At 34.8% G+C, this 22,465-nt stretch overlaps 1 protein-coding gene across 9 annotated transcripts in view; it reads right to left on the reverse strand.

The window, feature by feature from the left end:
• The window catches only part of RYR2 (ryanodine receptor 2), a 343,878-nt gene that overhangs the window by 178,848 nt on the left and 142,565 nt on the right, over nt 1-22,465 (reverse strand). For all 9 annotated transcript variants that reach the window (XM_065730001.1, XM_065729961.1, XM_065729984.1 and 6 more), the window contains 4 exons: nt 16,101-16,200; nt 12,602-12,698; nt 5,145-5,219; nt 4,118-4,274 (listed from right to left, as the gene is read on the reverse strand). In XM_065730001.1, coding sequence (XP_065586073.1) covers nt 4,118-4,274; nt 5,145-5,219; nt 12,602-12,698; nt 16,101-16,200 — 429 coding nt within the window. The remainder of the gene's footprint in view (nt 1-4,117; nt 4,275-5,144; nt 5,220-12,601; nt 12,699-16,100; nt 16,201-22,465) is intronic.

The raw sequence follows: 22,465 nt of genomic DNA on the forward strand, positions 1-22,465 counted from the left end.
CTACAGCAGTCCTTTCTCCTTGTTTGTTTTGTTGGGTTTTTTGTTTATTTGCTTTCCTGTTAGTTGGTTTGTTGTTTTTTCTTCCTCAGCCTGAGAGACAGATGAGCACCAACCTGTAATTAATTTCAATTTGTCACAGACAGATGGTCTTTAACCAGTAACTGTCCAATATCCCATTTCTGCCCACCAACAGGTTTAATATCTCCTGAGAAAAGTAATCCATTCCCATACGTTTCTTACTGGTCTGTTGACATGCTGTAAAAGAAAAATGGCATGCCCATTCATCAATCCAACAGGTTTCCTGCGGAGATATCAGTCATTCCAGAAGAAGAAATGTAGTATCTAGCTCTCACATCAGTTTATAAGAAAAAAACCCTACATATCCTCATTCATAGCAAAAGAACTATTTAACTTGTCCAATTGCATAATGGCTTTACTGACTGATATACAATTAACATAGTTATGCCCAAAACTCGTCAAGGAGTTTCAACCTTCTTCACTGCAGTCTGAATCTGAGAATTTAAGAAAACAGCTTCACTGCAAGAGGACTAAAACTAGATTTTTTGAATGAAAAGACAATAATCTATAACTTATTGAAGGATTATTAAAAACATCTATTTAAGTAAAGAGGGGTGCCACATAACTACACTTTCAAGCTACAATTAAGAAACATTTTGAAGAAATCTATAAAAAATTGGCTAAAATCAATATTCAGGTGGAATCACCAAAATTTTCATAACATTATGCTCCCAGAAATAATACATTCATCAATTCAAGGATGTTTAGGGATATGTATGTTGATTTCACTATCTTGTGAATGTTTGACTTCCTCAGGAGCTTGAACACTTGTTAAAATCTTGTTTGCTGACAATACTAATAATTGTTCGTTGACAATATTAATAAATTTGATGAAAATTAACAAGTTAAAATATACTTATATTTCACTACAGTTTCATTATTTTGTTCACATTTTGTCTAAATTATATATTAAATTATTCCAAGAGCAAGTAAAAATAATTTGAATGTACTAACAGCTGAAAATTGAAAAGCTTCTTATGGAAGGATACCATACACAAATAACGATGCAGGAAAAATCATATTAGGTCCTGATATCAGATGAAGAAACAGCAGCATGATTTCAACCTCCAGTATTGTGAATGATCTTCTTAACTATATAGTGCAAAAATTTTGGTGATAACAATTTGCCAAACAAATTTTGTTTTTGCTTATAGAAGTACACTAATAACTGTGCACATAAAGTTTACAACTCAGACTGCATTCAATCACATTCAACTGAGCTCTTTCCTGCAAGATAAAAAGAATAGTCAGGAAAGCATAGAGTAAAAGGGGAATTGAATGTAGATGAGAAAATGAAAAGCTAGGTAATCATATAGGAGCAGCAAGCTTTAGAGCATTGTTTTGGGATCCTCAAGATGATATTATTTTGGGGAATGGAATGAACAGGAAAGTCAAAAAACACCATTTCATGACTTAATTGTATACTGGTATAGACCTGATGTAATGCAAGATTACAGCCCACTACTTTTAGAATAACTTCTCATTACAGAACCATCTGCTGTCTTTCTATATCATATTTAAAAATAAAAAGTTCAGGTTTTTTTGCAGTCTAGTCCCATTCTCAGATCATCAACTTTTTTTTCTACAAAAATAAAGATCAAAAACCTTCATTTGATACACTGGAATGTAAAAAGAAGCAATTGTTACTTGCAACAGTCTGCAAACTGCCTCAGTGATGCAAAGCAATAAGAACATACTGAATATGAACAGATTTATTGATTAATGTGACACATTTTCTCCAGATGGACATGCTTGTTATAAACCTATTTTTCATTCCATGCATACAGGAATAAGGGCCAATCTCCCCATATTTTTGTGGGCTAAATGGGCAAAATTATTTAGTATTATTTTATCTTAATATTGAACAAAATTAATCTGTTAAGTGTAGCTCTACATGTGTTATTTCACTCCAGTGTTTCTCTGCCATTCCTTACAACGTTCAGAAAAAGTTTCACTTAATTAAGGCTCATCCTTTGTATTTCTTCTCTTTTCATCTGACCCAATATTTACCTTCTGTGGCACAATATTATGATTGAAATTCTAGCAGATCTCTCTGGAGAGAACTAAATCATAACTGCCTTTTAAGCTGTCAATAATATACTTCCCATGAAATTTTACAAAACAATAGGTGTCAATAGGAAAATACAGATTAACTTTGAGTAGGAACACTGCAAGTAAAGGTATTCCTCTTCCACGTATCTTTTTGCCTATTTAGAGCTAACTTATGTGTATCAGAATAAACAAGATTTTTATCTACTTTTCAGATTGTGGAAAAAAGTATTATGAATATGACACTGAAAGACAGAAAGACCTCTACCTAGAAAGGCTGTAGAGGATGACTCCTATGTTTCTGCAGCTTTTATTTTGTTTGTGGGTTTCTTTTCCCCCCTCCAAAGGGGGAAGACACAAACATTTTTTTAATGCCAGTGTCCTAATCAAGTGAAACATACCATTCGTTCAACAATATACACAGTATTCATTCTCAGCAAGGAAGAGAATTTCACCTAGTCCTCTATGGCTTTTCCATAATTCCATCCAAAAAAAGTCTTAATTTAAAAAGAATGTCAATGTTTAATAAATCACCACATGTTTATGCTGCATAAAACGTACAAACCACTCATCTTTCCACATCAACAAAAGATTACTGATATTCTCTGTATTGCTAGAAATGCAACCAGCTACCTTATGAACTAAAACTACTTAATTGTAGAATACAGTACATTATCCCATTCTCTTTGGTGTAACCTCAACTAAAGACTGTTTTAAGAAGCATGAGTTCTTTTATTATTTTTGCTTCAAAGGAGGTTAACTGTTGTTATACATAAAAAAATGCGACAGAAACTTCCCAATACAACTGTACTACTTTGTCCTAAAAACATTATGAATTAACTATGGCCGTTCCTGTCTGGATACATGCACACACACGCAGATGTTGTTAGTATGGCAGAAGAGGATGAACTTTCTTGCCAGTATTCTGATACAGTTTATCAGTGGTGTGTGACAGACGGCAGTACAAGGACAATCTGACAAAATGGTGTTCGAAATGGAAGTGCATATAAGCATAGATGTGTCACTGAATTTCTACAAGAGGAAAAAAATTACCCATTCACATCTACTGATGTTTGCTGAATGTTTATGGAGATCAAACAGTGGATGTTACCACAGTGAAGTAATGGGTGGTGCATTTCAGTAACAGTGACAGCAATAATGGGTCACCTCTGCTGGCGCAAATTTTTATGAGCATGGAATGCAGACTTTTATTCACTGATAAAAAAAAATAAAGTGTAGCTAATGGCAGCAACTATGTTGAAAAGCAGTGTTTTATTGCTGAGAATCAAACTAGTGCTAGTTAGATCTTAGTATCTGATGCAGTTTCCACAGAAATAAATAGGTGGCACTATTTTCAGAGTTACCTACATATATAGTCTGCAACTCAATAATAATCTGTTCTAAAGTCTTCATTATCAGACTTAAAGGTCTGTATACTTGCTTCCAGGTATATATCCATTTCTTATTATTCTAAATATACAAATTATTATGCAAGTTATTGACTTACAGTATGTATTTTAGAAGATAATTTTAAAAAGTACCACTGCCACTGTCAAAATTTCAGTATCAGTTATGATAAATCCAAGGATATAAAAGACTTTAACATAGTATTATTTTAAACAGCTTACCCCTATACAAAGTACAAGCCTGCATTTGTATTGCTTATTGAAGGTGACAAATGAAGATTTAAAGTCTTGCAATTGTAAGCTAGATAAGAAGATAGTATGTAGAGAAAGAAATAATTTCCTAATTAAATTTTAAAAAACCACAATGCCATAAATACTTCCTTGTCAGTCAACAGACATAAGCAGTGGAGCATCAGGAAAGTTCATTAAAAAAATAATAATAATAAAGAAAATAAGCATAGCTTTACCCAATTAAATATGACAAAAGAAGTTTTCTAGATATTAATTACACTCAGTTCTCTTATTATTCATTGAAAAGATGTTGGAATTGCTATAAGTTGTAACAATGCTGCACAATTCTATACCTTGGAAGACCGAAAACAAAATGCTGTAGATTTCACATCTGCTTTCTCTTTCTCAGTAAGAAGAAGACTCTTGTCATCCAGGAGACTTAAATATTTTCCTGTTGTTATATGCCTTAGTCTGAAAGGCTGTCCCCATCTTATGTGGCTGCCACTCCACCTAAGAAAGTTCAAGGAAATGTTGGTCTTTTTTAAACAAGACACAGGGTTTAATTGTCAGGGAAAATGTTCTAAAACACATATGTTGCTTACTAGTCAACAAAAGCGTAAAATGGTAAAAGAGCAAAATTTTACATGACAGACTATCAGCAAGAAAATTACTACTTTGTAGCTAAAATGGTTTTTCCCCCTCTTCACTATTTCATTGTTATCGCTTAAGAACTCTCAAGATCAACTTTAGTTTAAAGCAAAAGTTTCACTGCTCTACCACTGATGCTTACCATCATCCCACTAAATTAAATGGAGATAGAGAAAAGCACCACTGGAGTAAAACATTTTAAGTTGTGCTGATTTACTCTCTAAAAATAATTATTTTTTAGTCACTACAAAATTCATTGCAAATACATATTGTAATAACATTTTATAGTGCATTCTCAATTACCATTTTTTTAAAAAAGGCACAACTTCATACGGTAGTTTCAATACTCCTACAAGGTAATCAACTTCATCATTTTTTGCTGTTCAAGACATCTAAATGTCTTAAATAAGTTAGGAGTGATAAGTGAATTATAATTAGAACTAGTTTTCTTTGCAGTGCAACATATTTATATAAAACAGAAAACTGTGAGTTCACTGCTAGCTATGTCAACTGAAAAGAAAAAAACACAGCAAGTGTATTAACAAAAACTGCAATATTAATGTACACTTTGTGCAAGGTCATTTATCATGAAAGCAATGTAACATTTTTTTGAGGAAGACTTAGTATTATCAATCTGGTTTTACAGCTATTGATATGTTGTCATAGGAACACTTCACTGTACTAAAAATACCTAGTTAAACTGAGTATTTTTCTGTGACAGCTTTTACTTACGCAACTCTTAGAGTCTCTAATCGCCAAAGGGATCGAGCATGAATCGACACTGCACCACCTTCATAATGGACAGTTCTGAAAAACAAGCAAAGGCATAAGCTGAATGATCAGCTCTGTGGTAAAAAAATAAAATAAAATAAAATAAAAAACCCATCATATTTTCCAGTATATTTAACTACATCTTTCATGCTAAGATAGCAAAAACAGTTATTGCAACCGTTAAATTCCAGAAGTTATCATTCGACATCACCTCTTATAAAATAAGCCTTAAAATCTAGTTACTCAAGCAACTTTTATTTAGTTGTCTTTAGCATCTGTTTTTATGATATACACAATAATAAAATCTTTCTGGTACTCAGACTTTATCTTACAGTTTTTATTAAGGACATAGATTCCACGGGGAAGGGGGGAATGCAATTACAATATTTCTACAATATTTCTATCTTCAAACAGAAAAAAATCATCAAATGATAAGGGTCTGTGATCACTGTATCACTGTGTACTATCTAAAGAAAGACAGTATTTTCTCAGAACTTTATAAAAATAGCTATTCTATCTATTGCATTGAATTATGAAGATTTACCTCTCCATACTGTATTTTATCTTATCATGGCACCCAAGTTTTTACTTGGGCACACTGATGCAAGTCTTCATGCATCTCAGAAATTAATAACTTCCTCTTTCCAAATTTTAATATACAATAATCCCTCTTATTCCTTGCAGATACGTGAAGAAATGAGTGCTTTTAAAAAACAGTGAAGTGAAACTAAAAAAATTCATGATACATGCACAAGAGAAAACTATAAGCATGTGCTTCATGTACTAATAAGAAATTGTAAGTACCTCTGCAAATACATACAAAATCCTCACTTGGATTTCATAGAAAGTACTTTCCCCAACGTCATTTGCTGCTCTGGTTATGGTGCTAATAGCAGCTGACAGATTAATACCTGTAAGCCTCTCATATTTCTCTCACAGAAGGGAACAAAAGTCAGTCTTACTTTTCAAAGAAACTGACCTTCATAAGTACAGTAAAATGAAAATGATAATCTTCAATTCAGTCATTTTTCTTTTCAGTTACTCTCTTCTTACTTATCATTTATTCAAATTTTTGTTCTTCAACTAACTGACAGACAAGGGTATTTTTTGTAAAATTTAAACAGTAGCAGATCAGATACAACTTTGTTCTGTGTTAACCAAATTCTGATTAAATCCTGGTTTATCTTAATATGAACCTCTCTGACAAAAATGTATTCAGAATTATTGCACTCACCACAATACAAGATTTTTCAGTTCTACTCAGCATTTTTTCTGTCATTACAAATACAAGAAATTTGGTGAAAGCATGGGCTCAAATAAATCAGAGTATTGTATTTTTAAATTGATGCTTTGTTACTTTTCAGGGATAAAATTTATTTTCACACTGGAAGCCCAGAAGCTATCACCACTTTTTATATTCGAGTACTCTTTTAAAGCTACCTTTCGATTATACAAAGCAGTTGGGTGACTGTAAAATTTAAATATCTAAAAAACCTCCTGTTGTGAACCTAAATTGTGAACCCAAATTCACCCTTTATTCTTTCTTTATTTTTTCCAAGGTTACTTACAAGACTCAGAACGATAATATAAAACAAAAAATAAATAAATAAGGAGAGGTGAAGAAGAGAAGGGAAACACAAAAACAAGGAAAAAAAAAACAGGTAATTTGTTTATGAAAGGAGAAAAGAAAAAATAAAATCCCGAGAATATATCTTACAATAATATGAATAAAGGGGTATAGAGGTATAAAGACAGTAGCAAAGTCTCAACAAAAGAGTTGGTTATATCAATCTGAAAAAGGACTGAGAAAACTGGGATTAAGGACCCCTAAAAGGAACCAAAAGTAAAAGACCAGACAGTGGGGTCAAGAATGGATCAGCAAGACTTTTGATATGCAAGACTGAAATTATAAGAAGCACTAGAATATAACCTCTAGCTAGATCTGTTTTCTCTACAGCAAATATGGTAGAAGTTGGGTTTGTGTAAAGATCTCATATTTTAATCATGTTGCCTTTACCAAAAGAATATTCATACCAACTCTTACCCCACAGTAGTTAAATACATTCACTATCTAGACTCTCATACCTTCTTCTTTTGTTTTAGAAATCTAAGGCTCACTTTTTACTCCTTCCAAGAATACTGATGTATTAAACTGTTCTAAGATTGTCCAAACCAACTTCCTTAATACTTGTTCTTAATAAAAACTGTAATTCATAGAACACACCCCATTTCTTTCCATATACTCTTGAGAACAAATCTGTTCTGAAAAGGAAGTATGATTCATAACATTTTTATCTTCTCTGAAACTGACACATATAAACCATATCAGATTATATTGCTAGGACAAAGGCAACACTGTTATTAATGAAAAATGAATAATCAATAAAAAATCTCATTTGATATCAGAGTTAGCAGAAGTTCACATTGACAGGGTGGATAAAATATCAAGGTTGCAAACTGCATAGAAGATGTTCATGAGCAACCTGACAGTAGAAAAAGCCTGTGGATTACAAAATCTTACTATCAACTTACAAACTGTAATATGTAAATGTACAATTTGTCCCATCTATGCTTATGGATTAAAGATATTAACCACTTTTTTTTCCCCAATTGAAAATACCTATAAGAAATTGAGGACCTTCGAGAATTTTTACCATAAGCTTTAACCAAGTCAAGTTTGTTGGTGTAATTTTTGGTCTGCTATATGAAATTAAGCTAAATTTAAAACACCAATTTCATCCTAGATATGTCACTAACCCATTCAATCTCTCTTAACAAAAACAGTTATAAAAGCTGGAACTTGCCAACTAATTTGTCTCTTAGTGATAGCGATGTAATTACAGCACCACAGACAACACAGGCTCACCCCATAGGTAGCTAGATGCAAGGGCAGGGAAGTCTATGCAGCCACAGAAGTGCCTACCTGCTCTAGACAAGAATCCACCATAAGCAGAAAAACATACACTTATTTATTTTATATTACAAATACACAAGCGAAGAATCAAAACTGTCATTAGCAAAGGGTAAAAATAGATACTTAGGTAGATACATAAATAGAAAATGTCACAATTTCAAAAGGAAAAAAAAAATCCAGTGAATGTGAAGTCCATTTCAAGTGATTTAAATCTGTCAGATAATACTATACAACTGCCTCCAAAACAAAAGTGTTAAAAACAGTCAACAAATTTCCCACATTTGAAATAATAGTAGAAGAGTGTAAAAGACTACACAAGAGCTGATTTCAAGAAAAAAAAATACACAAAGCAAGAAAATCTTCCAGTTTTAATTCCCAAAAAATCATTGACACTACTTTTATCAGTCCATGCAATGGGAACCAGAAGAGATTATGAGTCTGGGCATGAAAGAAAAAAAGTCAAGATAAATATCACTACATAAAAAGCAGTATTATCAGAGACAACTGAAGATGTCCCAGCAATGTTGAAAAAAATCAGCTGAAGAGCAGCAGCAGCAGGTTTCTCCCAGGTACCAGTTTCACTGGGAATTAAAATGCACCAAGATACAACAGCCTTGGCAGTGAGTTTGCCTCTATGCCTCATCTCTGATATTCTACCAGTTCGCTATTTCTTATTGCCAGTACAAAATTATTACCAAGAGAACACAATATTGCCGGCTATAAGAGGAAGAAGGCAAGGAAAGAGCCACTGCAGTGGACACGCTGGACTGTGCATGTAAGAAACAAAAAAAACCAGCTATCTGGATCTCAAATCTCTGAGGAAAAGAACAAACTGCACCAGCATGCAGGCTGAGAAACAAATAAGAGGAGCCAGAGGGTAACATGCTACTAGAAAACCATCGTGCAGTTGTCATCACTGAAACCTGATGGGATGATTCCCATGACCATGAGTGTGGCTTTTGATGGCTAAGATATTCAGAAGTGACAGACAAGGAAGGAGAGGAGGAGATATCACCCTCCTTCAAGAAAGGAATAGAGTGTGGAAAGATTCCCCTGAAGAATAGCTATGAACAAGATGAAAGCTTACAGGTAAGAATTAGAAACCAAGACAGCAGCTTGCAGTTGGTGTCTACTACACTCTGCCTGATCAAGCAGAGACTATTGGCTTCACCAGCTAAAGGAGGTGTTGTGGTGACAGGCTCTCATCCTGTTGGGGGACATCAACCACTCAGATGTTTTCTGGAAAAGCAATACAGAAAGCTGAAGACAATGCTGAAGGTTCTTAGAATCCATCAATGATAACTTCCTGAGCCAGGTAATAGACAACCCCACGAGGAGTGATGCAATACTGGACCTGTTGTTCACAAGCACAGGTGAGCTGATTGGTGACATGAGGAGGCTGCCTGGGCTGTAGTGACCATGCAATGGTGGAGTTCACAGTGCTGTGAGATATGGGACAAACAAAGAGTAAAATTGGGATGCTGAGCTTTAGAAAGGCCAAATTCTCCAGCTCCTCAGGGAGTTAGTCAACTAAATCCCAGGGAAACTGTTCTCAAGGACAAGTGAGTGAAGCAGAGCTGGCAGATTTTCAAGGAAGCTTTCTTAGGGCATAGATCCTTCAATCTCCAACTCAGCAATTAAATGATGAAACAAAGTATATATTCAGAATGAATTGCGAGACATGATAATTTTATAAGCTGTTTATAGAATTACTTCTGCCACTGTATTAGGCCTCTTCCTGTGCAAATTTTGATAACCTTGCCTTGGAGAGAGCTTTGCTAGGTCCTGTAATTACAAATACATTTTGCATTGTCACTGTATTGTAAGTCCCTGCTGAGCTAGATGCTGTTTCACAAAAGTATAAATAGCATGTGAATGTGGATTATTTTATTTTTTATTTTGGGCTTCTTGTTATCTCTGGAACACTTTTATACTCAAATTTATTTACCTTCCTCAATGTTCTAAGAATAGAGAAAAACAGCAGTTAATTTTAGAAACTGTCAAGGAGGATCCGTCCAATCAAAACAATTTATCCAACCCCAGCATTTGATAACAGGTGACACGACAGAATAAAACCATTATTTTAGGGCTGTCTGATCCCTTACTTATTAGTAAAGGCATGAGAGAAAAAGAAAAAACAAAGTGAATTAGCAAGTAATGTCAGATGTGAAACTTGTCAGTGCTCATTCACACTGGCATTCCTCAGAGCTGACCTGCTTATCAGGCATTTACTGTAACAAAACAAACAAAGCGCTGCTACAGAAATCTTCCACAAGATAATTTTCAAAGCTAATGGAAGGATAACATGGAGTTACTGCATTCTAAATATATCATGTGTTTTGTGCATATATTGTGAAACTCAAAGTGAAAGACAAAATAATTTATCCTACAATTTTCTATCCGTCAAAATTAGTCATAATTAAAATATTTCTACCAGCAGCTGAATACCACCCATCAACATACACCCATCTTGGAAACTGAAACACCTATCCCACAGAATTTCATCTTGAACATTAAATAGATTAGAGTCCTAATTAACAGAGCCAGAAAGAGGATTTTTGAGCAATATTGCAGGGAGGAGAAAACGCGGGGCACTAAGTGCTCTATAAAAGTTGTCAAATATTATATTTAACATTTATAAGTAAAAATATATTTAGCAAGAAAAAGAACTTCAGAAAAAGAGAATATAAAAAAAAGAAAAAGAAATTAAACTGTACTTTAGTCTGGCAAATAAAGTTCCTGAAAAACAGAAGAATATGAAAGCTGGTATTTATGACACACTGAGAAACAGTGTTTCCTAGTACTGCCCTCAAAAAGTAAGGACATGACACAGACGTGTCTTGTGGACTTTAGGGCACTATACAGCCAGTGGAACAGAGCGATGGTACAGAGAGAACAATCACCTGCTTTAAGGCACTCACATGCAGTCTACAAATTGAGACACAAAGATCCAGCACATTGCAAAAGAAAACTGAATGCATTTTTTTTCTTACATAGCAATTTAGCCCTCTTTTATTGAAGCTTTTGTATTTTAGTTTTGCTGCAAATAATTCCTCATGTGTTCTTAAATGTCAAAGTTCATTACTGGAGTGCTTAATTGTCCTGCAGATGTGCAATTACACTACAATTACGAACTAATAATGTGATTTTTGCAGGATTTGAACTGAAACGTGAGCAAACACTATAGTATCCTATTTATTTATGTTTTCCTCTGTGTTACATTCCAGGTGACATAGTAAACTCATAAACTGAAACTGGGAAACAGCTGAAGCTTTTCTCATTCATATTTATAACTTCAAGAAAAAATTACTATACCTTATGTCACTGTTCAATCAGTCATTCCTATCTTTACAAGAATAACATACAAAAAAAATATAGAAAACAACAAAAAGAAACTGATTTGAAAATGAATGAATAGTTCTTTGTCACAGAAATGCTGTCACCTAGCTGCTGATATGCTGGCTTAAACAAACAGTATCACAGAATCATAAAATGGTTTTAATTGGAAAGGACCTTAAAATCACATAATTCTAGATTTCTCCAAATAAACAATAGAATTTAGCAGTTTTCAAGGGGAAAGCATGAATAACCTACTGAAGTTTATGGTATGTTTTATTTCAGCAAATAAAGAGATTTTAGTTCTACTCTACATTTAACATACCCAAGTAATCAGTGCACCCAGACACCTGCAGTCTGAGTGTCAGTCTTCTCACCATTTGGATTTATTAATTAACTCAAAGAGAAAATACATACTAAGCTATCCTCACTTCCCTTCTTCCATTCTAGATTAATTTAATCAATAAAATAACTGAAAATTAAGCTCTAGACTACCATGTCAGGTACAACTGAGATAAATACCCATAGTAGTAGCTTTGAAGGACTCAGCAATAGTCTTAGTATACTATATACTGAGATATTATATGTTATACAGCAAAAAAAAAAAAACAGTACAGATAATATATTTCATTCACAGTATTATTAAGCCAGTAAAGATAATTATGTTATCAAAAATCACTATAAGAACATAAAAATAACAATAAATTGATGAACAATAAAACAATAAATACGAAGACAACCATAATTATTGGGTTCACATGCTATTTAATACATCAAAACAACCCAACTAATAGCAGATGTAAAGATTGCAGGCACTTGTTCTAGATTTTACCATAAGCTAGGAAGCAAGGATAAAATAAAGTCATGAAATGTTCAGTTCAGAAACTCAATCTTCAGTATCCACCCTACAATTCAGTGCATTTTGTTCCATACTGCTGGACAAAGTCCACTTTCAACAGATACTCCTGTTTTACACCCAGAAATATCTGATCAATACAAAAAAAAATATATAGAAGCAATAATATAATGCCCACAGTTCACCTCAACCACATTTATTCTTATGAATGACTCATCTCATCAAAATATCCTTCCAAAATTTATATTTCAAATGACATTCAATACTGAAACAGTAATTTCGTTACTATTCTATTCTAAAGTGGAATCCTACCTTCTTTGTTCTTCTCCATGTTCACCTGAAGGGACTGTCAAGCATTCATCCATATGACCATGCAACAACCTCAGAACATCCCCACCTATCAGATAGCCTTTAATGAAAAGAAGAAAATAAAGTGAATCAGTATATTTTATTTTATTTTATTTACCTGCTAAGTTCCACTTAAAAGAGAGTCAGAGGAAGGGGAAGATATCCCATACCCTAGAGATCCAAGCTCCTGATCAGAAAACAGGAAAGGAAAGGTCAGGAGAAAAAAAGTCACAAAAAAGGATCACAAAAAAAAGGATCACACAGAACTAGTACAACTCAGATAAAGATTGGTGCAGCTGAAACTAGGAAGTATTTCCATCACAGAATACAATCGAGTGGAATGCACCTCTGTTCCATTTTTTTGACCTTTATTTCAGAAAAGGATTCCAGTTTAACTGTTAACAATACACAGCTGTGCTTATGTGTTAAATTTTAAATTATTTTCTTTGTCAAGTTTCCAGTGAGGAAAAACTAGGAAGACTGACTCAAAACTCTGAGTCCCAAAATGCAATTACAATTTATTGGTACACAAAAGATAAACCCCTATACAGAATACACTACCACCATACATGCAAATTCAAAAGCAAACACTTAGCTCTCCAGTTTACAGGGGCAAATAAGCGTTTCCACAAATTAAAGCACAAAGCATATGCATAGCATCTCAACATTTGGAGAGTCAGGAACTGAAAACAAATTCATAATTCTAACAGAAAAATGTTAATAAAACAAATGACTTCCCAACAACTTCTTTGTTTCAGAGATGTGACTAATGTGCTAATGTGTAGTCACAGATAATTGGGAACAAAAATCTTATCTGGAAACATTTTGGGATGTATTTTAACTTTTAAAATCGGTATCAGATTAGCATTCATAAATCTAAATTGAATCTTTCAACTTTAAGCTCTGTTTGATACAGAGAGCTATATCCAGATAGCAGTAATAATATTTAATAACTTTTCTGTTGAACTGTGTCAATATAAATACGGAGGTGTTCAGTCCTCAGTAGTTTTTGTGTTGTCTTGTGTATTAAAAGGGCCCCTATCACATCCCCACTTATATCACAGTACAAAAATTGCAAATCACTTGATCCAACTCTAAACTCTGTTTTGACTTGTTAAATTGACTTCTGTGTAAGCCAGATGTTGTTGGCACTAAACAGCTTGCCACAAGATGTCACGATATGGGATACTGATAAAAGCAGGACATCAGTTTTGCAGAACTGCCTATAAAAAGGAATTGTTTTATTTTATATATACCTCACTCCAACATTTTTTCATTTCCTGGACTGTTTACACCTTGTTTTCATTTCAAAGTAATTTCACTTCAATTGTTTCAAGAGTCCTGCAAGGATAAGAGTTTTCTCTCTGTGAACACAAATAGAATAGCAAAAGTCTAAAAATTTATTTATCTACTGTTAATGGGAAGTTCTGATTAAGATGGAGTATTCTAACATTTGTTTATCCTAACAAAATTGGCTTTACTTTCTTCTTCCTCTATTTTGAAGTAATTTTCTCCACTTCGGTTACTCTTTTACTGAAGTTTGGAGGCATGGTTCCCAAACTGCCAGGAAAGCCTTAATATTTACGCATACCAATTGCAGACATGCAGTGTAGCACAAAGCTGAGTCTCAGCTAGTAAGACACTGGTCTTACTAATATAAACCACACCAGTGCTGGTGGAAGGGCAAGAGAATGGAGGAGAGAATGGAGTGACAGGATGAAACAACAAATTGGAGAGTAGAAAGCACCAACAGAATGTTTCTCCCAATCCAGTTGAGGATCCTGGTAGGTAATGCACTAGCATTTTTACTAACTTATCAGGACAGAAGCCGCATCAGACAACCTGAATGTGCATAATGATTCCTATAGTATAAAACAAAGTGAGCATATAAAGATTGGGGCATGCTGTCCCTGAAATCTAAACAAGCAAAATTGAAAATAGAAATGTTTAATTAAAAGATACATAAATAAATAAATAGAACTAATGTGAAAATTCAGTGTTTCGTCTTTTTAAAATAATTGTACGTGAAAATTCAAGGAAATGACAGAAGGACACTTAAGGTTTTTTTTACAAAAGCAATTATTCTGCAAGAATCTAAAAATCATAGAGCTTTGCAACCTGAATTTTCTGAAAAAGATAACACTGAGTTTTTTCTTCTCTCTGAAACCAGTATTAACTCAGACAACTTTTTTCTTTCTTGATGAAAGTTGCAGTATCAAAAAAAAAAAATCCTAACTTTTAAATAGAACAAATTTTCAAAGTTGTTCTATACAGTCTCTATCCATCTCGTCTTCTCTTTCATACTTCTCAACTATACGCTCCTTACAAAAACACTCCTACTCAAGTTCCTAGAATTTTATATCCTGCTTCCAGTACTCTTTTCTTGCTCAACAAGATACAGTTTTATCCTTCTGCATCATTCTACGCAATCACCCACATATCCAATTCCTAATATAATCTACTTGAAGAGGTATTCTAGCCTACCCAAAATTGTGGGCTTTTTTTCTCTTTGTCTCAATCCATCCTGTGTTCTATGACAGCACTCCTGCCTAGTTTCCCTACTTTTATTGCTTCTTTTCTAGACTCTGAGGACAAGCACATCATTCTTTCCAACCACTTATAAACAGATAACTTTTCTTCATTATATGCCCCGCACAAACTGAAGTTTCTTTCAATGAGCACATAGTTTTCAGCATCTTGTTAGTAACTTCCTGTTCTCCTTTTCCCAGTCCTATCTTGGTGCATTTTCTTCTCTATCTTCATATTTAGTTCCAAACTTTCCATATTTTATTTTTCTACTTTCCCTTTTCTCCTTCTACCTGGCAGTCCACCAGTGAGATTGTGACTGAAAACAAAGCAAAGGTTTCTGGATCAAATCTAGAGTTTACCTTGCCAATCAAAACCATTCCTAGTCTAAAAATGCTCAGGGATCTATGCTCAGATTAAATCCTTGAAGTACACAGGAATTCATCTAACAGGTTCTCTCATCTTTTTTGTTTTTAAGATGATCAAAGGTTCTCTAAGATTCACTGTTCAGTTAGATTTTTAAAACAACTCAAGAAGTGTTGTACTGATACAGAAAGAGGTACAGTTGTATACTTCAGTTTCCACTTCAGCAATGTGAGTTTTTTTCTCAGTCTTAGGAACATGCAACCATTTACCAGAATCTGAGTTAACAATTGAAATCAAGACCAAAAGAAATCTTTTAAAAACCTGTATGAATATAACTTTATATTTAGTAAAATTAGATTTGGATTAGCTGTTAGTATTTAGAAAACCATCAGTATGTATTCCAGCAGAATTTGGAAATTTGATTTTAGAACATTTGTATTTAAATGTTCAAGCCAATGAATAAATCTAAGGGAAACCTCATTCTTATATTTCAATCACACTTGCCAGAAAAATTTGATTCTTCAGGTACTTCATATACCATCAGTCTTTCAAAAATTAGAGTAAATCTTACCTTGGGCGAATTCACTTCCTGAACTGATCGGTGCTACACTCCAAAGAGTTTGCTGGAAAGCTGCATCAACATGTAAGCTACCATTGCCATAGGAGAGATGCTAAAAACAGGAAAGGAGAGACTTTAACTTGGGATTTAATTAGAAATCTCATTGCAATTATAGTAATTATGTTAAACATTTTATTTGTTAAATGATACACAGATTTTTCCTATTGACTATAAATCAGCCACAAAGACAGACCTGTGTACTCTTCAGGAGATACTGAAAATAAAGCTAAAAACTAGTACAGCAAACTTCCCAAAAAACAGTCAACTCTGTTGGGATCTTAGACAATTGCAAACACTCTGTAGAACCCATTATTAAATGGTGCATGGATCTTACACCAGTACTCTTCCTTTTGTACATAATGGTATTTTCCATGAAGTATGGATACTGTAAGGTGACATTAATTTGCATTCTGGGTAAATCAGCACTTAATTATTTTTTTGTTTCCTCAAGTCATTAGATCAAAGAAATAAAATAATGAATTTCGTAAGGCTCATGAGGGAGTTTCCAAAATATATTCCTACAGAAATGTTTTATGATACAAGCTAATCTGAAAATATCTTCCTTTGAAAGATTTGTTTACTGCCTAAAAATTAAATGAATGCACTTCATTTACTGTGATACTGCCCATCTTCTGTGAATTCTCTTCTAAGAATTAGAATTGTTTTTAGTGTCTTTGTGATTTTCATTTCCTGCAATGGCATTATTGTCTCAGAAATTCTAAGCTCAAGGCATATTAGCATATTATACACCACATCTATGCAAAGCCTCTATCCCACATCATTCTATTGATATACAATAAGGTATATCTATATCTATATATATATATAGATATATAGATATATTTGTCTCTATGTCCGTATGTTGTGATCAATATCTACACCTTTGGAGTAAAATCATTAATAACACAGAGGACTGAAGTGCCAATGGAGGTCAGAAGTAGTATACTCCTGACAACCCATGTAGAGTTCATTCTCCCAGCTGCATATCTTCTGGTTACACGATGATATAAGAGATAAACATAAATAAGCTGTTGTGCTATGTCTGTAACAGTTACAGACATACAAAGTAACAGAACTCACAAAAACCATTTATTTCTACTACACCAGTGTAATTTAACACACGAAATAGAGAATGTTTATTGAGCAAATGACCTGTTGAGCAGAAGAGGAAGAGAATAACCACTATGTCACTTAGATCTGCCATCAACAGGGCATGTCTTATAAGTAGGTCCTTTGTACTTTTAATGAACTTATTTTCATACACAATGGTACCAACTGAATTAGCGCTAAATGTTATAGACAGAAGTCTGAAAAAAAAATTAATTGCTGACTCCTCTCATCAGAGTACTGTTTATTTTCATCAGTTATCCCTCCTATTACAGCTCTGATTATAATCTAGATGCCTTAAGTGGAAAATTGTATTTTTTCAAAGTTTGAAATACATTTCTTAACACATGACCACCACTGCAGTTTAGAGTATATCTTTGCAATCCTCTTCTTTCCTTCATGTCCCTAGATTGGTTGGTGAATACTTCGATTTGCAAATGAAGACATGAAAAGATCCCCTTGACTATGAAGTTCTAAATTTGTTCCCCGAACACAGCAAACTATAAAATGAAGCCTTGACCCTCTAGAAGAAGCAATTTGTCAGTGAATAATCAAGGAGTCAATTAGGTCATTTGCCTAAGCAAGGGAAAAAAAAAAAGGAACAAGAATAAAAAATGACAACCTCTTTGTCATTGACTAAATTTTCAGTGCTATATTTCACAACCCCAACATTGTTGTAAAGCAATCTGCTGCCAAATGGTAATTCATTCAGAGCTTATCTGCTTGGTTTGCTACTTTCAGCAGAATATAACTGTCAAAAAGAAATGCAAATTCTGTATGCAAAATTCATGACACTGATGTGACACTACATGTGATCTAGAGCAGCTTCCATACCTTGTAGCAGCTTGGTGTCATCTATGAGGATCACTTCCAGCATGTCTTTCAGGTATGAAAGAACAATATTTTCAATGCAGAAATATTTGGGGTGTGGGAGTCCTGATGCCTTTTCTAATCCTACTAGCCTTCACTGTTCAAAGGAGGATTCTCCAGCATCCTCTCTATCCAATATTATTCTCTCTGCACTAGTGTCCAAGCTTAGCCAAAAAGCTAGATTTTTCTTTGTGTGACTTTCTATCTCCCTTCTCCTTTTTCCATTTCCCCCTTCCCTTTTCCCGGGGCGTGGGTCTATGCATCCCCCCCCCACACCCCAATTGTCACAGAACCAAGCCAAACCAGCCTGTAAACCGTTGACATTATGTCACAAAGTGGCAAGACATTCATATGTATTGAAACATCTATTTAAAATTTAAATAGCTTGAACAAATAAAGTTACATTGCAGAAAAGAAATGGAAATACAAATTTCGTTCTAAAGTGGGCAAAGCCCAGGAAATTTTGCATAAAGTCCTAAAAATATCTTGTTTCCTTTGCATTTCTCAGAAGTGACTTAAACAGCTAGATGGTGAATCTGCAAACACAGAAGTTTTCAATTGATAATGGAAGAATATTCAAGCAGCATACCAACACTTTCCAACATCCCCACTCAGCATAAAGGTAATGTCAACAGTAGGAGAGCAGTAGCTGAAGCCCACACATGCACTAAAACTTTCATTACAAATCAAGCATCACATATCCTCTAATCCACTATCACATCACTGACATCAGGCAATACAAGATGCATAGCAGGAAAGCAGAAAATCCCAGAGAGAACAGATGGGGGAAGTCTGTGTTTCCTTTTTTTTTTTTTTAATCTTAGTTCTCCTTATGATCTGTAACCACTTAAGTCATAGACTCATGGAAAGGCATGGCTTTTAAGAGATCCCAAGGATAATCCAGTTCCAGTTCTCCTGCCAATAGATCAAGTACTAGATCAGATTGTCCAGGCCCACATTCAACCTGGCCTTAAATACTTCCTGGCTGTGCTCAATCCTCCAGCTTCTACTAACTGTGGGAGTTGCCATGATCCAGGTGAACCTCATGTGGGCCTTCACCTGGGCTCATTGCTCAAGCCTGTCTCAGTCTCTCTGGATGATATTCTATCTATCAGATGTGTATTGACCACACCACACAGTTTGTTGACATCCACAAACTTGCTGAGGATGCACTCAGTCCACTGATGTCACTGATAAAATGTTAAATAGCATTGGTCCCAGTACAGATCCCTGAGAAACACCACTTGTCATAGACCTCCATCTAGACACTGAGTCACTGACTACTAAAGCACGACCCCTCAAATTATTACCATGTATTATGATTAAAAATAATCTAACTAACAAAACATCATAAATTTTGCAGAATCAAGCACCAAAAGTTAAAAAAAAATCAAATTAGTCTACTGAAACTGAAGGTGTTCTGGTCTGTGCAATAAATTACATTCTCCACTGTCAAAATCTCATGTGATTTTTTTCAAGGAAGTGATGTGTCATTGAATAAATGATAAAAAAGGGTAAAGGGGCTCACTTCATGAATAACTGTTTAGTGTTTTGTTTGCTCCTCAATCTTCAGTCTGTAGCCTCATGCTTTATTCAACACGGTCAATTCTTTAAAGTCTCAAGAAGATAATTATTAATTTCCTCATAGGCTTTTCTTTTGCTACCATCAATTACAGCACTTTAGAAAATACAACAAATACTAATGAAATCATTTTCTCAAAATCACAAAGGACTAGCACGATAGAACCGTTTTCCAATGAGAAGAGAATGCACATCACTTACACTAAAAATTTCTATTACCTTAGTATGCCCCAAGTTGAAATCACAAAAAGTTTATTCCCACCATAAATTGCATTCTATGCAGCCCTAATCCTTAAGGCACAGTTTCTATTCTCATCTGTTGCAGATGTCATGACTGAGAAACTCCGGGACTTCAACTTCAGGCAGATGAATGAGATCTCAGAGCCATGACGACTCAGGTACCCAGCCAGCAAGAAAAAAAAAAAGACAACATCCATTTGAAAATGAGACTGCTATAAACGATGACCTGCTCAGCAAATTCCACAACAAAGTTTAATAGAGAATGTAATTCTCCAGGAAAACAATCAGCTAAGCGTTATAATGCTCATTTCCAACTTCAATTCTCAGCCTGATATTTCATCTTCAAAGTCTTTGTTCTATAGCCTCTCTGCTACTAAGGACTGACATAACCTTTAAAATTCCATCACTAACACCAAGACAGTGTTCCATACAAAGCTATTCTGACTGTACATTTGAATGATCTCATAAAACATATTAGTTCTGGGTATTTTTACATTTTCTAACACCTACTACTTGAAAGTGTAAGAAAATTATTTTTATGATATACCATTTTCCTACCTTTTTTTTTTTTTAAGTGAAAAGAAATCACAATTACAGCAGGTGGCATTATTCTAACACCCACGTGAATGAGATGTAGAGAATAAACTTTTAAAACCACTTTCTAGGCATATATCACCTAAACTAACAGAAAAACTCCAGGAGGAGAAGGCTGTCATCACTACATTGATGACAAATGCACTTAAAAACAGTTGGTTTCCTAGATAGTTGCTGAAGGCAGCTCTGTAGTCTAATTGTTCCAGGCCTCTATTTTCTCTCTCTCCAAATCTTTACCCCATTCCCCTATACCTCACGTAGCCAAGACAGATTCTCAAACAAGTTATAGCCTATCCTGCCATCCTAATTAATATTTTCTCTGCATCAAAAAGTTATCTTCAGACCTACTAAGCCTCAGCCTGGCCTTCTGGAATTTTTCTTGCTCAGCCTCCTCCTCCTTCCCATGCATCAGAAACTCACAATACCTCCTTCTCAATATTTCTCTCATTTCTCAACCCTAGACATTCCTCTGACAGGATTTTTGTCCAGCAGTTGAGGATTTCTCAGCCACACCACTCCTTCTTTGGACATCTGTCACATCACTCTTTGTCCCCAGTCCCACTCCACTGGATCTTCATACAATTCTCCCTGCCAGAACAGTGCAATTTTTCTGTCCCAAATTTCTAATAAAGTTTTAACAAGCAGGTGCCCACTCCTCTCTGTTTCCCAAATTTTGCCCCATGTGACAATAATTTCTTGCTGCCTGCTGTCCTTCAGCTTCCCATGCAAGGGAGGGGATTGCTCCCTTCTACTATGCCTTTGTGAGACTTTGGGGGTAGTGGGGATATAGGCTTGGAACACCAGCACAAGAAAAATGTAAAGCTTCTGGAGCAGGTCCAGAGGAGGCCACAAGGATGATCACATAGCTGGAACATTTCTCCTATGAAGAAATGCTGAGGGACCTAACAAGAATTCATTGCAGCCTTCCAACACTTGAAAGAAGCTTGAAAACAGGAGGAAGACAACTTTTTACATTATCTGATAGTGATTAGACAAGAGGAAATGGTTTTAAACGAAAAGAGGGGAGATTTAGACTAGCTATTGGGGGAAACATCTTACTCAGAGAACGGTAAGGTACTATAATAGGTTGCCCAGAGAAGCTGTGTATGTCCCATCCCTGGAGGCTTTCCAGGAAAGGTTGGATGGTGCCATGAGCAGCCTGACCTAGTGGTTGGCAACTTGACCAAGGCAGGCAGTCGGAAGCAGATGATCTTCAAGTTCTCTTCCAATTCAAGGCCTTCTATGGTTCTGTGATCTCTTTAGCCTATCACCATGTCCCACTCTGTTTCCCTCCTTACCATTTCAGTCTCAGGTTCCTCTTTCTGCTACATCACCTGGATTTTAAACTTTCTACTTTTTCATAGTTCTATCCTCCACATTTCTTAAATGGCAGACGATCTCTGACAGCACATGGTGCACCAAGTTCTCAGACGTCAATACAGTGTCTAGCTTCATCCACACCCTGCCAACTGACACAACTAACTGCTGATTTCAGTAAGCTAGGGACGCATTTAATTATTCACTCGGGAAGGAGTTTGAACAGTTCATCACACAGGAGCTTCAAGAGGTCTAGCTGGTGCAGAATAGGAAAAAGTAACTAGATTTTTATCTACTAAAAGAAAAAAATGCAATATTTCAGAATGTTTTTTTTATGTCTTATAGCAGCAGGGAGGTAGTTGTCCTCCTTCTTTCTAGTTGCCAAAAAACACATGCACTATATCAAAATGTCACTTTCTAATTTCATATTTTGATTATAAAGCATGGAATGCTCAAAGTTTTCAAGAAAATTTGATGAATTTTTTTAATGAGGTGAATTATTTTTTTCATGCCAGCCTTCAGCCTTAGTGACTAATGACCTCTTCTGGATAAACCGAAAAAAACTCTCAGACTAATTTAAAAAATAAATAAATAAATAGAAGAAGAAG

This window comes from Cyrtonyx montezumae, unplaced genomic scaffold (genome assembly GCF_038088225.1).
Source record: "Cyrtonyx montezumae isolate F1298 unplaced genomic scaffold, pur_monq_1.0 scaffold_0, whole genome shotgun sequence".
Taxonomy (NCBI): Eukaryota; Metazoa; Chordata; class Aves; order Galliformes; family Odontophoridae; genus Cyrtonyx; species Cyrtonyx montezumae.